The 16148-nt window shown below is 41.0% G+C and overlaps 1 protein-coding gene across 1 annotated transcript; it reads left to right on the top strand.

Annotated features, from left to right (window-relative positions):
* The first annotated feature begins 3983 nt into the window (after positions 1 to 3983).
* LOC105049359 (7-dehydrocholesterol reductase) lies at positions 3984 to 16148 on the top strand. The gene is made up of 13 exons (XM_073260643.1): positions 3984 to 4152; positions 5006 to 5228; positions 5923 to 5978; positions 6921 to 7023; positions 7112 to 7177; positions 9203 to 9316; positions 9655 to 9781; positions 13504 to 13604; positions 13721 to 13846; positions 13949 to 14013; positions 14210 to 14291; positions 14374 to 14456; positions 15450 to 16148. The coding sequence occupies exons 1-13, from the start codon at positions 4061 to 4063 to the stop codon at positions 15514 to 15516; spliced, it is 1305 nt and encodes a 434-aa protein (XP_073116744.1). The 5' UTR covers positions 3984 to 4060; the 3' UTR covers positions 15517 to 16148.

Genomic DNA, 16148 nt, shown 5'->3' with positions numbered 1-16148 from the left:
TCACCAAGGACTCGTACGAAGGGAGAAGCGATGCCAGCAAAACCAGCGCCCTGGTCTTCTCCTCAACGTTCTCGCCAACACTGAGAAGGTCGGTGAGGATCTTCTGGAAGTGGCTGAGATGCTCCTGCACGCTCTGTCCCTCAGTCATCCGTAGTTGGTAAAACTGCCTCCAGAGGAAAAGAGTGTTGGTGAGAGACTTCGCCATGTACAACTCCTCGAGCTTCGACCACAGCACCGTCGGGGAAGTCTCGCTTAGCACATGGATCACCACCTCATCTACCAGGTACATGCGGATGGTACTCACCGCTTGCATCTGTAGCCGTTTCCAATCCCGCACCTCCATGGTGGTCGGTTTCTCATCGCACAAGAGAGCGTCGATCAACCCCTGTTGGATGAGCACGTCCTTCACCCTTGTCTGCCACAAGGAGAAATTGCTCTTACCATCGAACTTGTTGATCTCCATCTTGATTGTTCCTGTTTTCTTCATCTTCAGTCTTGCTCACCACCACTGCAATCTGCGTCCTTGTATCGCCTTGCTCTGATACCATTTATTGGGTGGATGTCTGGCCAGGACACCACCTCCCAAGATCCTTTCAGTACCACGCGATGCAGCAGGAAGAAAGAAGAAACAAAACAAAAGAAAAACAATCAAAATACGTGGATCAGCCACAAAAGGGCTCGCCTCCACGGGGCATGCAAACTTCACTATGAAAAGAAAATTTTACAAGAGGAGACCTCACCCTCAACCCTTGTACACCCAATTCTCTCTCACTAGAAGTTCCCCTCACAAAAGCTTTCTCTCTCTTGAAGACCCCCCTGAACCCCTGAAGAGCCTGGCGACCGCTGTCCAGGAGCCTCCTGCTCCTTCTCTCACAGTAGCCTCACGTCTCTCTCTCTCCTCTGGTTCGTACGGCGGTGAGAAAACCAACCCCTACCTCTCTGTTACCTCGATTCTCATGCCGACTTCAAAAGCTCGTATCTCCTCCATCCGAGCTCCGTTTCAGGTGATCTTGATCTCGTTGGACTCCATTTTTCTCCGCGAATCTCGCTGTGGGCTCAATGTGGGCTGAATCTCAAGGTGTCAAATTTTAACAGATGTCAAAATAAAAATGAGACTCCATGCATTCATTCAAGCGATGGAATCGAAAATACTTTAGTCATATGAGATATGGGAACCAAGACTCTTGAAGCTAGAAATAATAGCCATCTAAGTCAGCAACTGACACCAATATTGAATAACATCCAAGAAAGAAAACATGAATAAAAAAATATATATTTAATAAAATATCTAAACATATAATAAATTCGAGATTGGTGGAGAGTTAATTTAATAATTTAAATAAAAAATTAAAAAAAATTAATTAAAAATCATCAGCTTATATTTTAGCTAGCATATAAACTGTGTGATTCACAAAATGCAATTTAAACTCAAGCCTCCCACCCAATTGAAAGTGCTGAGGATGGAAAAAGTAGAAAAAAAAAACTAGTGGAAAAACATAGGATAAATAGCCAACACGAAACCCAAGCCATCCTCCAAACTTCTCTTGTATTCTTTGATTGCCAAAGAAGGGGAGACCCACCCCATGCTTTCCTCGCAATGTCGACGATCTCTATTTTCGCTTCATGAGGAAGGGCACATTTGAGTGGGTGGCACGCGCTGCCGCTTGGCATGAATTTTCTACCCTCACAATGGTGCTTGCCATGAACTACCTTGATCGGTGCCACCTCCTCGGTGGAGGTGGGCTTCGACTACAAGGGGATGGGGCAGCTGGCAGTGGCGGTGTGCCCTCATGATGGTGCTCGCCATGAACTATGTCGATCGGTGCTTTCTCTCCGATGGAAGTGGGCTTCGGCTACAGAGGGATCGACTATAGATAGAGTGGCTGGCGGTGGTGGTGTGTCTGTCCCTGACGATGAAGGGTGGAGGAGATGTACGTTCTCTGCTCCTTCTTGACCTCCAAGCGGCCATGGCGGGGGCGGACATAGACCTCGATGTCAAGCACATGTTCAAGGCCAAGACCTTGTGGTGGATGGAGCTTTTGTGTTCTTCGCCTTGACTGGTGGATGAATCCCATCACCCCCTCTCCTTCATCCATCTTCTCTCATGGGAGCTTCTCGCTGAGCTCCTACGAGAGCATCCTGCTGAGGCCCTACTAATGTGTCAAACGAAGGCTTGAGAAAATATCAACACGTGATGGATGGAGGCCAATACCTCCATCCTAATCTCTAATATATATATATATATAAACGGAGGCCTCTCAATGGAGAAGCATCCGTCCGCCACGTGGCAGCAATATAGGATCTCCTTTGGCCACGTTACCACGTAAAAGAAAAAAAAAATAAAATGCTCACAAAAAAGGAGCAGAGGCCGCCACACATCGCCGTCGAAGTACATGAAAAAGGAGCTGGGACTATCATCGGAGTGCCAGCTGAGCACGACATGTCCGCCATCATGCATCATCGCTGCAGCTATCGTGCATTGTCGGCAGCGGCCTCCCCCTCTTCATCGTCGTAAGCACCCGTGGAAGAGGATCGAAAGGAAGGAGTTGGGGCCGTCGTGCGTCGCGATGGAGTGTCGCCTGGACAAAGCGAGAGGATGAGTCCTTTCTCCCTCTCTCGCTTCCTCCTCCGTTTAACGTGTGGCATTTTATGGGGGCATCGGGGGGAGGGAGGAGAGAGAGCCACGTGCTTCCTCATCGTTCGTTTCAAGCCTTCTACTTGAAGCCTCTCCTTCCCCGTCACCTTCATCTCCCACCGCCGCCGCCATGCCGGAGGAGGAGGCCTAGGTCGAGGAGCCATCCACCCCTGCTTCGATCGAGCGGGAGTCGGAGGAGCCTCCAAAGATAGTAGAAGCAGAAGAGGAGCCCCTGAAGCTAGCAGAACTGGAGGAACCCTCAAAGACAGCAGTGGTCGAGGAGACGGCTTCTCCACCGCCACCAACGAAGGAGAAGGCCGTCGTGGTGGACGAGGACGGGGCCAAGACAGTGGAGGTGATCGTGGTCCCTGTCGCTCCGCTGGCCATAGAGGAGGTGACTCTAGCAGCGCCGGCTGCAAAGCAAAAAAAGGAGGCCTCTGGTGAAGCATCGATGGTCGCGGTGGCATCGGAGGAGGTGTTCATCTGGGGCATCCCCCTTGCGGGCGACGAGAAGAGCGACACCGTGCTTGGGAGTTCAAGGTGAAGGAGACCATGGCCATGATCAAGAATGCCATAATCTGGAGGAAGCAGTTCGGCATTGACACCCTTCTCGAGGAGGACCTTGACCTGCCGAAAATGGAGAATGTGGTTTTCATGCACGAGTTCAATAAGGAGGGCCACCCTCCATGCTATAACGTCTACGAGGAGTTCCAAAACAAGGAGCTTTATGCCAAGGCTTTCGGTGATGAGGAGAAGAGGCAGAGGTTCCTTAAATGGAGGATCCAGTACCTGGAGAAAGGGATCAGGAGCCAATTAGACTTCACTCCCAAAGGGGTCTGCTCCATGGTCCATGTCACGGACTATTCTCTAAGACAACTATCCCGAATTCATTACCAAGAAGGTATTTTTGATAAAGATTTTATATTTTCTATATATTTCTTGAATTTAACCTGTCTTTTTATGTCTCAAAATTGGCATGAGTTTAAAATATATATAAAATAAATAAAATAGAATAGTTAAATAAAATAAAATATTTTTTAAATAAAATATTTGATATCATCCATGATATCTTTTATATTATATTAAATTTTTAATTTATAAAAATATTATTTTAAAAAAATAAATATTATATATCAGCTATTTTTTTTGATAAAATTATATCAGCTAATTAATAGAGATATCCGAGCTTATATGGGCCGAAACAATCGTTACAGCATCGTTGTGCGTGTACCGTTACAATCCCCGACCCGTTATTTGGCTCACGTGCAGTGCACGTGCTGAATGCGGAGGTGCGGGCTCCACAAGAACGAGAAAGGAAATATATCCGCTACCTTCCCCGTCCCTCCCACGCCGGCGGACCAAAACTCACTTCACTACCACCGGGCGGAGACGAGCGAGCAAGCGAGCGAGAGAGAGAGAGCGACGATGGGGGAATCGAAGACCGTCCATTCGGCGTTGGTCACCTACATTTCCATGATCTCCCTCCTCACCCTCTGTCCTCCCTTCGTCATCCTACTGTGAGCTCTCCTCTCCTCTCTTTGTTTTTTTTTTTCAAAAATCCATGAGGAGCGATCCGAATGCTAATAGATCGGCTGCTAGAATTGCGCTTCTTTTGATCTTCTGTTTTTTTGCTGATTTTTTTTTGGAGCGCTTCTTCATCTTTTCTTGAGATTCGTTGGGCACAGAATCCGAGACGGATTCTTGTATGCGATGCCTACCAACTGACTTCTTTGTTTTCTTTAAATCATGCCTTCTTTGCTGGTTTTTTGGTACCGAGAGTCCTTCTTTTCTTTAGTTGGATGTAGTTTTCCGGGAAATGCCAAGGGATCATCCATTAGTTTCTCCGAATCGGGTTTTTTTTTTTTTTTGCTTCTTTTTCTTATAAAAAAATAGCACTTTTCTGTTCTTTAATTTTATCTAATTTTTTTCCTTTTTCTTTTAAATATTTGGAATGGCTAGAAACTGTCTCTAAATCATTCTTTTATAGTGTAATATATCCGATTTACCCAAAAAAAAAAAAAACACTCTTTTCTATACATTTTTTCTCCTAGAATGTAGGTAGTTTTATGTTAGGCAGTTTCTTGTTGATCTTTGTGTTCCTTAGTAGGAAGAGTATATTAACTTAATATTTTCTTTTACGTATGCGAAGAATAGTTGCAGCAAGCTACTAAAGTCTCGGTTTTGACCAGTTTTGTTCCCAGGCTACCCCAATGTGCCAGTTCTTATTCTTCCATTGTTTTTTTTTTTTGGGTGTCTTTTTTTTTTGGTTATGTAGAGTGTTTCCACCAGATTTTGTTTTGAAAGCTCTCGACAACCATCATTCTAGATGCAGCATTGTATGGCACTGAATACTTTAATTTCGTTCTGCAGATGGTATACAATGGTTCATGCTGATGGCTCTGTGCTGCAAACTTATGAGTATCTGAAGCAACATGGACTGCAGGGCTTTAAGAATATCTGGCCGCTGCCATCCCCCGTGGCATGGAAAATCATCGGTTGCTTTGGTGCATTTGAAGCTTTTCTTCAGCTTGCACTGCCTGGGAAAAGAGTTGAGGGTCCGGTTTCTCCATTAGGGAACATACCTGTCTACAAGGTTTGAATCTGTGTAAATTAACTCAACAATGACCATTGTAACATCTTATTGCATCACTATTCTGAAGCCTTTGATAGGAAAGATGATTCCAAAGCGAGTTAAAGTATATTGATCCACAAAGATATCTTTCTCACTATCAGGAATTGCTGTTATACATGTGTGATACAGGTGGCTTTAAGCATAAGACTATTGAGGGACAAGGTTGTCTAGACTCTAGTGCACATAACTTGTTCGCTACTTAATTCAGCTTCATATGGCTTTTCATGGTACAAGGATCAGATTATCTTAGTTATTCCAGCTTTTATGTTGGGGTCAAGTCAATAGATGATTGCAGTGGTTGCTGACATTTTTATGATTTACATTAACTTTTTGTCACAAGTTAAATGATTTCACTGTTAAAGAAGAAGAGGGGTAATATGCAATAAATATCAAGAAATAACTGAAAGAGAAATAGCCAAACTATCACTGAGGCTTTCGGTCTCCAGTCCCACTTTATGCTGCCAAAAAGCAAGTGTTGTTTAGGAGCAGGGAGAATGTCTGATCCAATGACCCATTTCTCTTTTTAGTTTTATTGACCTTGTGCTGGGTATCTCAAGATATAGAAAGACATTAACCGCTTATGCTACAGACAAATGGCTTGCATCCATATGACTGCATAACTTATCTCTGTTTATGGTACTTGTATTTTTTACAGGCAAATGGTTTGCAAGCTTATGCAGTGACTTTAATAACTTATGTCAGCCTTTGGTGGTAAGAGACATTCTTATTTTTTATATGGTAGAACATTTTAACATGGAGGCTCTTTATAAATAAATGTTTTTTTTTCATCGTTTCATCTTTGTTGTACTCGATTCAGTGTCATCCGTATACTCCCTTAAGATTCATAAAATTGTTTGTGAAGTAAAATGCCCTTATACTTGCAACCATGCCAGTTGTGGAGCGTTTTTTATGGGTAATGTTTGCAATATGAATTTTGATTAAGTTATTGTAATAATGCTGTTTTTGTTTGCTTCTTCATACTCTGGATCCTTTTGGTACTACTTCCAAAATACGCCATGGAAAAACAGCTTTATACCATCAAACAAAATGCTAGATGGTCACACGTGTGTCATGAGTCATCACTTACTTTATGTGAGGAAATAGGCAGTGGCATCTTTCTTCGAGGAGAAATTGTAGCTGATTTTTAGTGAAGAATCCTACTTTGATTCTCCTTAATTAGTTATACTCTAAAGTTTGAAAACCCTACAATGATGACTCCCAGGGTCTGAAGGATGTCTGCTCCAGCATCAAAATTGTCATGCATCTCCATCACATAAGGCTGTGATGTAACATACCATAATCTCGTTTTCTTCTTATATAAATTAATGGTACCCCTTCTTAGTTTCTACCTTCAAAATGATAACTTAATTTTATTAAATGTAAAAAAAAAGCATGTTGGTTTCTGTTTTTCTAGAGGCTCTTATAGGTTTGACTGGGACATGCAAATGATAATTGGGAAATTGGATGGTCTGTTAACAGAGCAATTGGATGGTTGAGCAGTTGGATTGTTGTTTGTTTCTTTGTATTGTTTGTATGCCTATGCTATTGCTCGGTGATCCCCTGGTTTGTAAAAATTTCCTTAGACTTATGTGCAGTCATCTTATTCTACAGTAACTAATGCATTTTTCAACCTCTCAACTCTGTACTCTGTAGGTTTGGAATTTTTGACCCTGCAGTCGTTTATGACCATCTGGGAGAAATTTATGCAGCACTTGTTGTGGGGAGCTTTGTCTTTTGCATTTTCTTGTACATAAAAGTGAGCTGGTCAGCTTTGTATCAGTGTTCTATTCGTCATCATAAATATTCTATTCCTGCTCTTAAGTTGCTGTACATTTATTTTTAAGGGTCACTTGGCACCATCTTCTGCTGATTCTGGAACATTGGGGAATGCAGTAATTGACTTCTACTGGGTGAGCTTTGCAAGCAGTTTGTCAAATGCATATTATTGTCTGTTCTTTACACTTACTCTGGATCTAGAATAAAAAGTTTAGCTTATAGCTTTCACTTGTCTCATCTGATTGACTTCCAATACAGGTCGACAAGTTGACATGATCTGTATTATCAGGATGCATGTTGATTAAAAAAATGCCTTCTTGTTCAACTTGATGGTGTAGTCTTGTGAAATATTTCTATATATCAAACACAAGTGCAAGCCTTATTCCATCTATTTATGTTTGCTTATTTGATCCTATGTTGTCATAGCTTAGTGTTCACGATACTAGGTCCTTTGAAGTATTATGCATGGTTAACTTTCATTATTATACAAACATCAAATTCTTCTATAGTCTCCATGTCATCTTTTCTCATTTTGAACCAGATCTGAATTCCTCTCTTAAATCTTCCCATGGTCCTCTTTGGAGTTTAGAGCAATATAAGGCACACTAGTTAACATGCAAAGACCATCAAAGGCACGGGAAACCATGGGTATATGTGGACTGTTAGACAGTGGGTTAAAGCATCTTGAGTCCTCATTCTTCTTTTATCAAGCTAATAAAATGCAGCTTCAAGTGCAACCTTCATCTCATGTTAGACACTAGGAACCTTCATGTTATATGTGTGAGTGGAGCTTTGTGAAGTTTTCTCTTGTATAACTTACTGACAACCCCTTGTGGAAAAATAACACGAGATAATAGGACAACAAAATCAAAATATGAGGGCAAAAAAATTGTCTGAAGCACTAAAGTTTTATGCACTGTATTTTGTAACCTAGGGTTTATCTAGTGGTCATACCCCTCTGCTTAGCAACCAAAGGTGCTGGATTCGAGTTTTGGGTGGTGCATTCCCAAGTATTGCCACCTAGGTAATTATAATAAACATGGATCTCCCCCCCCCCCCCCCCTTCTCTACCTCTTAAAAAAAGAAAAAAAAGGAAAAAGGTTATGCACAGTAGGTCCTCTTCCAGACAATAATCTTTTGTACTTGGTTTTTCTTTTCTGTTAACTATCTTATGTTGCAATAACTAAGCAAGTGTTTTAAGATTCTCGTCTTACTTAAGTGGAGTTCCTCTGTCAAGCTGTTCATGACGTCATGTTTCTCAGCATTTATATCTAATTCTCCACAGTTTTTTGAACTTTCATCACGATTTACTGAGAATCAAATGGCACGAAATAGCTTTAGTTCTGATCTCCGTTTCTTTTTCTGGATGACTATGATCTATATCCTTTCACAACAGTATCTTCATTGGTCATCCTTCTTCTTTCTTTCTATTTCCTATACTTCTTTTAAAATTTATCTGTCTCAAAAGGTCTGATAAGGGCATATACATTTGAATATATCTCTATGCCCAAGTTTCCATGTTGGGCACAAAAACTTAGTTATAATTATCGTATACAACATTTTATTTATTTAGCAGACTAGAAGAGGAAAAGACTGCTCAGACTAATCCGGAGAAAAATATGCTGAAAAGATATAGAACAAACTGAAAACCAATTGTTTGTTACTAAACATGTTTTTCTGATACATGATCCTGTAAACTAGATATTAGATACTATATTTTATAATTGTCCATAGAAATTTTCTTGTGAGATGTTTACTGTGATTGTGATGCGTTAATGAGTAAGACTTGTTGGGAACATGTATCAAAGATTTTACTTTTCTTTTTTTTTTTGGGGGGGGGGGGGATAAGGATCAATATTTTCAGAAAATCATATAAGTTTTTTTTTGCTTTGTTATAAAAAAAAATTAGGCTTCTAGTGAACTTCTTGATACGACCCAACCGTTATTGTGTATCACACATCCTAGTCGCCAACCTTTCCTCAGTAGAGACAGCTAGTGCAGTTATAGCTTACTTTTATCTGCTCTGGATTTCAGATGCTTACTAGAGAATCCTTCTTCTAGTAATGCCCTCGAAGGAGCCTATTACAGTGCAGAAAGCAAGTTCAGTCTACATTGCTTCTCGTTGAATCAGTTGCTTTACAATAAATATCCTCATGCAGGGAATGGAATTGTATCCTCGCATTGGTAAAAGTTTTGATATCAAGGTGTTCACAAACTGCCGATTTGGTATGATGTCCTGGGCCGTTCTTGCCGTGACCTATTGCATCAAACAGGTCCGTGTTAATTTTTTCTTTTTTTTTTTTTTACTTTTCTTGTTAAATTGAGGTCCAGCTCTCTACTTACAGTCTTGCATTCTTTCAATGTAGATTTTAAATTTCATCATACAAATATTGTATCTACATGCTTCATAAGACTCATGCAACTCAACTATTGCCTTCTGGGAGTCTGAAGTCTTTAATATGTCTTATCTGTTGTACCACTGCCAAGTTCTCTTAAAATGATATGCTTTTATTCTCAGTAGATAATTTTTTTGACATTTGTTTAGAGGGTAACATACTTACATTATAAATATTTTTATACAATCTTTCCACTAATTACTTTGATATTGCAGTATGAAGAAAATGGCCTAGTGGCTGATTCAATGCTGGTAAATACTGTATTGATGCTGGTCTACGTTACTAAGTTTTTTTGGTGGGAAGCTGGATATTGGTGCACTATGGATATTGCTCATGATAGAGGTAGCAATTTTATTTTTAATTTTTGTTAAACATGTAGTGCTTGACCCTAACATCTTTTTTCTATCTTCCCTATACTGTGCATATAAATTTCAATCCTTAAGCATAAGTACGTCTTAGGGATGGATAATCTGTGGGGGCATAACAGCAAACCATAGCAGCATTAGCCATGTGAAGATGACCCAGGCCTTAATTTTTATAGCTTCTCCTAAGAGATAGATGTATATCTTTTATAATTTTGGCCCCATAATTGCTTGCTTGTTGAATGCAATACTTGTGAAAATTTCTAATTCTTATGAGCTTAATAGCCACATCAAAGTAAGTCTTATTATGCTGATGCAGTTTCTATAACATTTAAGGGCCTGTTTGGATGCACTTGATTACTGTAGTATTTCAATCTCAATGGTGCATTGAATCTAAACCATGAAGGAGTTTGTTCCTTTAGTGCTTTTTTTTTTTTGGGTGATATTCCTTTAATGCTGTTTGGATCAAGGTTTTAAATCCTAGCGGGATGGAAGTAAGGCTGGAATCGGGCCGGGCCGGCTTCGGGTCGGGCTTTGGACTCGGCCCGAAACCATTTAGGCCGGGCTCGGGCCACAAAATAGGGCTCGTTTTGCTTTCAGGCCGGGCTCGGGCAGACCTTTGACCCGCTCGGGCTCGAGCCCGAATATCAACCCAAGTAGGTTTCGATCTGGGCCCCCACGCTATCCACCGTGACGCCAAGCGGCCCAAGCCCCACTAATGACCGTTCCTAAGCCCTACTCGATGGATATGCTCCCAAATTTGCCCTACCGTCCCCCAGCCCCACTGTCCCAGTCTCCCTCAACCCCCTCCCCTCCGCCTCCCTCCTCACCATCTCCCTCATCGGCCCCTCCATCTTTGGTGGCAGACGAATCCTTGCTACCCTCGCTGCTGTCTCCTCCTTGCCGGCATCCGATCCATATCTCAATAATGCCAGTGTAGCACCGTCATCGGATTGTCCTCCCTGCTGGGTGGTGGCGGAGGCGAGGGTGGGCCGAAGAAATCACGGGCGTCGGATCCGGAAAGCATACGGCGGCATCGCTTGTTGAGATGCCGTCGTCGTCAGAAGGAGAGGAGAGGGAAGCAAGGCGACGTTTGAGGGTGACATTCCAGTGGTTCTTAACGGCGTTGTTGGTGCAGCCAGCGAGGAGGCAGACGATAGTGGCCCACTTGTTGCCAAAGCGGCGATGGGCTCGGACGATGGCTTCATCCTCCTCCCTCGTTTTAGATTCCGGCATGGTCATAGAGGATATGGAAGCACCATTGATTGGCCTCGGCGTGGTTGTGGCACTCGGAGGCGACCGAGCAGGTATTGTCGTCGTGGTGGCCGACCACCGAATGGGTTAGATTATTTTTTTAATAATTTTTTAAGAGATGTGTAGGTTGTGGGCTGGCCCAATTGGATTCGGATTGGGCTCGGGCCTGGGCTTGGGTCTGGCTCGGGCCTAAGTTTCTTAGAAAATTTCAGGCCTAAGCTCAGCCCGAAACCTGAAAAAAATTTCAGGCCGGGCTCAGGTAGGGGTATAATCCGATCCGGCCCGACCCACTTCCAACCCTAAATGGAAGGCATCCCGCCTATCCTGTCCCATTCCTATATGAGAAAATGGGACTGCAATGGGGTTTGGACTCCAAAACCCATCTATGCAGGGAGAGAACAAGAAAGTAAAGAAAAAAAAAAAAGAAAGATGAAGAAAAGAAAAATGTGAAAGGAAAGAAGAAAAAGGTGAAAAAGGAAAGAAAGAAAGGGAGAAGAAAAAGAAAGAAATGAAGGAAAGAAAGAAGAAAGCAAGAGAAAGAATAAGAAAAAGAAATAAAGGAAGGGATAAAAAATAGAAAGAAAAAGGAAAGAAAAGAAATAAAGGTAGAAGAAAAAGAAATAAAGGAAGAAAGGTAGAAAAGAAAGAAGGAAAAAAGGAAAGGAGGAGAGAGAGTCGGCGATATCTACCGAGATGCATAATTAGAACCACTGCAAAGATAGGGTTGGACAGCAGGATATCCCATTCTATCGAGAAACATGGACACCCTTTTTCCATGTGATTTAAAACCTTAGTTTGGATCGGATGCTATCGATTGAAAATTACCATAAAAAATATACAATTCCATGGGATTAAAAAAAAAATCACCTTTTTCTCTTTTTTGTATGCCCATGTTTTGCATAAAAAGGAACCCATCATTCCTTTCTCAACTAATTGCCTCCTTCCTTCTTTGTACTTTCTCTCTTTCTCACCTTTCTCCCAACCACTAGCATGGATGACCCACTTTCCCCCCTACCTTATCTAGAACTCCTCAATGGAGATTTATTCATTTCCCTCCCTCTGGATCCAACCCTCCCTCCACCACCCCACCTGGAGACTCCATTCTCTCTTTTCCTTCTGGATTCTCCAACAGGACCAACACCCACCATGAAAGACCCATTCTTCCAACTCTCTAGATCCTCTAAACCCCACAATGGATGAAACAATCTCTGCGCTCCCTTGAGACCCTCCTGTTATCACTCCATGGCAACTACCTTCTAGGTCCTTTGCAAATCTTGTTGGTTAACATGTTTATCAATCACTTTGCTTCTATCGAGTGCCCATGGAAGAAAAAATTGGAATGCTGTATGAAGGATTTCAGGATTGATTGCTTTATATAGAAATAGCATATCATGAGCACAAATAATTTGTAATAGCTAGTATTTGTTATACCTGTCTTTTCCACAAAATTTCCCACAGCCAAAAACAATTTTTAGGAATATCTTAAAGTAAATATTTTCCTCGGGATTCTTCTGCAGCATCTTTTCATTCCCAAAGTTCTTCTTTTCTTTGGTAACGTCAGCTGAAATATCCAAACAGGCCGTAAAAGGTAATAATTGTGGCCAGGAAATCATATTTTATAAATTTTCACTAGCTTTAAGCATACTTGATACACAAAGAAAGATCAGAAAAATAATCACTAAGTACTCTCAACATATAATGCACTATATTCATTGCATGACGGATGGTTGATTTTACTTGTTTATACAAGCTGAAATCAGAAAAGCCTCCAAACTGCTGTAATGATGCAATCTAGCTGGTTCCACGAAAACATGTGGAATTTTCTTCTGGCATAGCTTGAAAATTGTGGAGTGCTAAGTGGTGATCAGTCTTATTATATATTGAAATTGAAATTGCATTCGTATCCATGTCAGGATGCTTGAAACTGGCTTTCTTTTCAAAAAAAATTGTTGTTCAAATAGAATTCATTTTAAGAAATTAGTAACTAATTAATCAGACTTAGAAATACAATTTTTGGTACATTATGAAGGTATATCACCTGAAGAATGAGATAGACCAGTAACCTTGATGAACTGCTTCTCCTACCTGGAAAAAGCAAAAAGTTGCATCAGCCCATTGAAGTAGAGTCCAAAGAGAACTTTCATGACAAAATTTGTATTACAGGAATCACTAGCAATTGCTTGTACCGATCCTTGACACTCGATGGTACCATGCAAATGCTGGCTTTATTTGTTGGCACTCCATTTATGGAGTCTGAAACCATGCCATGCCAAGTATATAAAAGTTTCAACACTTAATAACTTTGAAAGTATTAAGTCTTAGGGTAGCACCGGTATCCTCCCCCTATGAACTGGATTTAAGTGTTCCTCTGTTTTTTGTCTTTGCCTGTTGCTTCCTTAATTCAAATGTTGGCTTGCTCAACCGATGTTCTATCTCACTTTCTGCCAGCTGGATTCTATATTTGCTGGGGATGCTTGGTATGGGTCCCATCAGTCTATACATCTCCTGGGATGTACCTGGTTAACCACCCTGTAAATCTGGGTACTCAGGTAATTTTTTTTTACTTCTTCACAGTTGCTGTATAAAAATAACCAAGTGCTGATAAAAATATAATTTCCTTTATCGTGAAATTCTTTTTAGCTAATAGACTCCTTTGTTATTGCAGCTTGCACTCTCTATACTTGTGGCTGGACTTCTCTGCATATACATCAACTATGACTGTGATAGACAAAGACAAGAATTCCGCAGAACAAATGGCAAGTGTTTGGTTTGGGGAAAAGCTCCATCAAAGGTTTCCATCCTCTGCATGATTCAGTTTTCAACATAAATTATCTTGCATACTTTTGCAGTATACTCCAGTGTTCTTCTGAATTTTTGTGTCAAATTTTGTCAGATTGTAGCATCCTATCGGACCACTAGTGGGGAAACAAAAAGCAGTCTCCTTCTAACTTCTGGCTGGTAAATTTATTTGAGCTCTACTTCTGATATATTAGCTAATATAATATTTCATTAAGTTTCAAAATGTAATATTGAGAATGGTCTGTATCTGGGCCTTTATCTTGGAAAAACGTTTTGCATTATGAGATGTTGTGCTTTGTTAAGTAAATTTGAAGGCTTCTAGCATGAGCTTTACTGATTTCATGATTTTGGGTAGGTGGGGTTTGTCTCGTCACTTCCACTATGTGCCTGAGATTTTAGCTGCATTTTACTGGACTGTGCCGGCACTTTTTAATCATGTAAGCAACTTATGATGTGGTATCAATGCTCTTCAAGATAAACTTTTTAAGGATACTTCTAATATGATCGTTACTCTTCCAGTTCCTGCCTTACTTCTATGTGTTGTATCTGACCATTCTCCTTTTCGACCGAGCAAAAAGAGACGATGACCGGTGTTCATCCAAGTAAGCAAACAGAGCCTAATTAATAAATGATCCTCTTTTGGCAATTACAGCTTATCATTTATTTTAATTCAGTAGTCTTGGCAGCTTTTAGTGGGCCACAGTTCTGGGTTGGTTTGACTCGGAACAAACTAACCTTTGTTGCAATTTTTTTTGCATAAAGTGGCTGCCCCAAGACTTGAAGCCCGCATCATATCTTGGCATCTTTTACTAAGAAGAAGAAAAAACATGTTTCCTATGCGGCTATATGTGCATTCTGTGTGTTGAGCATGGATGTGTGCAATTTCAATGTTTAGATAATAGATGCTAGTTTTATCTCATTGGCTGCATGCTGTATGACTGGCTGATTTTATTCCCAGATTTCAAGATCGTTTGAAATTTTTGCTGACCCTTCTAATAGGAGCATTTTTATTAGTGCTGCTTTCATCCTTCACTGTGCCATAGTCATTGACCTTCTGTTGCCATAAATGCTGTACTCTTCTTGATCCGTAAGTTCTTATTATGCCCCAACACCCATTAAGGGAACAGAGAGTTGGCTATCCTGCCAATAGCAATTTTTTCTGCCAAACTTCTGCGAACTTCTGGATATGTTAGGAGACATCTGTTCTGCCTTGACTGCTACCACTAAAGGCTGATGTTTTGACACTATAGAAGCAAGTAGAATTCTGTGCATATATAAGTCATTTGGTGTTAATTTCCTGCCATTAGTCTCATTTAAGAAAATTATGCAGCTGTTTTGCTTTCATGTATGGTTACCGCATTGCACCCATCTGTGCTGTTATAATTTGGAGGTCAGAGCAAATATCCATGCTAAGAAATTTGCTCACCTAGACGACAAAGCTGATAGCTCTTATTAGTTCTGCTACAGCCTTCCTGTGGCAAATTTTGTAGTTTTCTCGACTCGAGAGAGAACACAGAAAAGCCAAAGTTCCCTCTTGAGATGTGTATGTACTAGTGGGATTTCATTCTTAACCTGATTGTCATGTATTCTGACAGGTACGGGAAGTACTGGAAGATGTACTGTGAAAAGGTGCCTTACAGGATTATACCTGGGATCTATTGAGTCTTTTTGGTTGGTAGACAGGAGGAATGGTTTACCTAGCTGTTTCACTCTGTATCATCGGAATGTATGTTTGGAATTTGATGCATGGATCCATCTGCAAAATAACGAATGATGCACATATGACCTCTAGAAAGCTGGACATTCTGGAAATGTTTGGTTGCTTTTCTTTTTTTTTTTCCCCCTGTTTGCTCGATCATATTCCCTTCATGCTTCACTGCTACTTCAGCTCCACTTAAATGTCAACAAACATGGTGCCTCCAGTTGATTCCATCGATGCTTCACTGCTACTTCAGCTCCATTTAAATGTCAACAAACATGGTGCATTGGTATGTCTTCCTTGTGTCATAATCCAGTCACCAACAACGGTTAGTGTTGTATCATCGATAAATCTGGGGGAGGGTGGTTCTCAAAATCTATGGTGCCTCTAAGTGTGTCGTCACCATCTTCATTTGATTTGAGCTAGGAACATGATCACTATCTGAGTTCTTGGTTCCATGTACCGGTTCTGTTCGATATACAATAAGATAGTTTTTTTTTTTTTTTTTTTTGAAAGATTTAATGATGCAAGCCGTGGACATCCAACATCGTCAAAGCAGCAAATAATGTGGGAGCAAGGTTGGATTTAGCAAACC

Source organism: Elaeis guineensis, chromosome 7, assembly GCF_000442705.2.
Source record: "Elaeis guineensis isolate ETL-2024a chromosome 7, EG11, whole genome shotgun sequence".
Classification (NCBI taxonomy): domain Eukaryota; kingdom Viridiplantae; phylum Streptophyta; class Magnoliopsida; order Arecales; family Arecaceae; genus Elaeis; species Elaeis guineensis.
This window is presented reverse-complemented; position numbering and strand designations above follow the sequence as displayed.

Bases quoted from the DNA above. Each gene is read 5' to 3' on its own strand.
- LOC105049359 (XM_073260643.1), top strand. From the start codon at position 4,061: ATGGGGGAATCGAAGACCGTCCATTCGGCGTTGGTCACCTACATTTCC. The intron at 4,153-5,005 runs GTGAGCTCTCCT...TTCGTTCTGCAG, and splicing joins CCTCCCTTCGTCATCCTACT to ATGGTATACAATGGTTCATG. The intron at 5,979-6,920 runs GTAAGAGACATT...TGTACTCTGTAG, and splicing joins ACTTATGTCAGCCTTTGGTG to GTTTGGAATTTTTGACCCTG.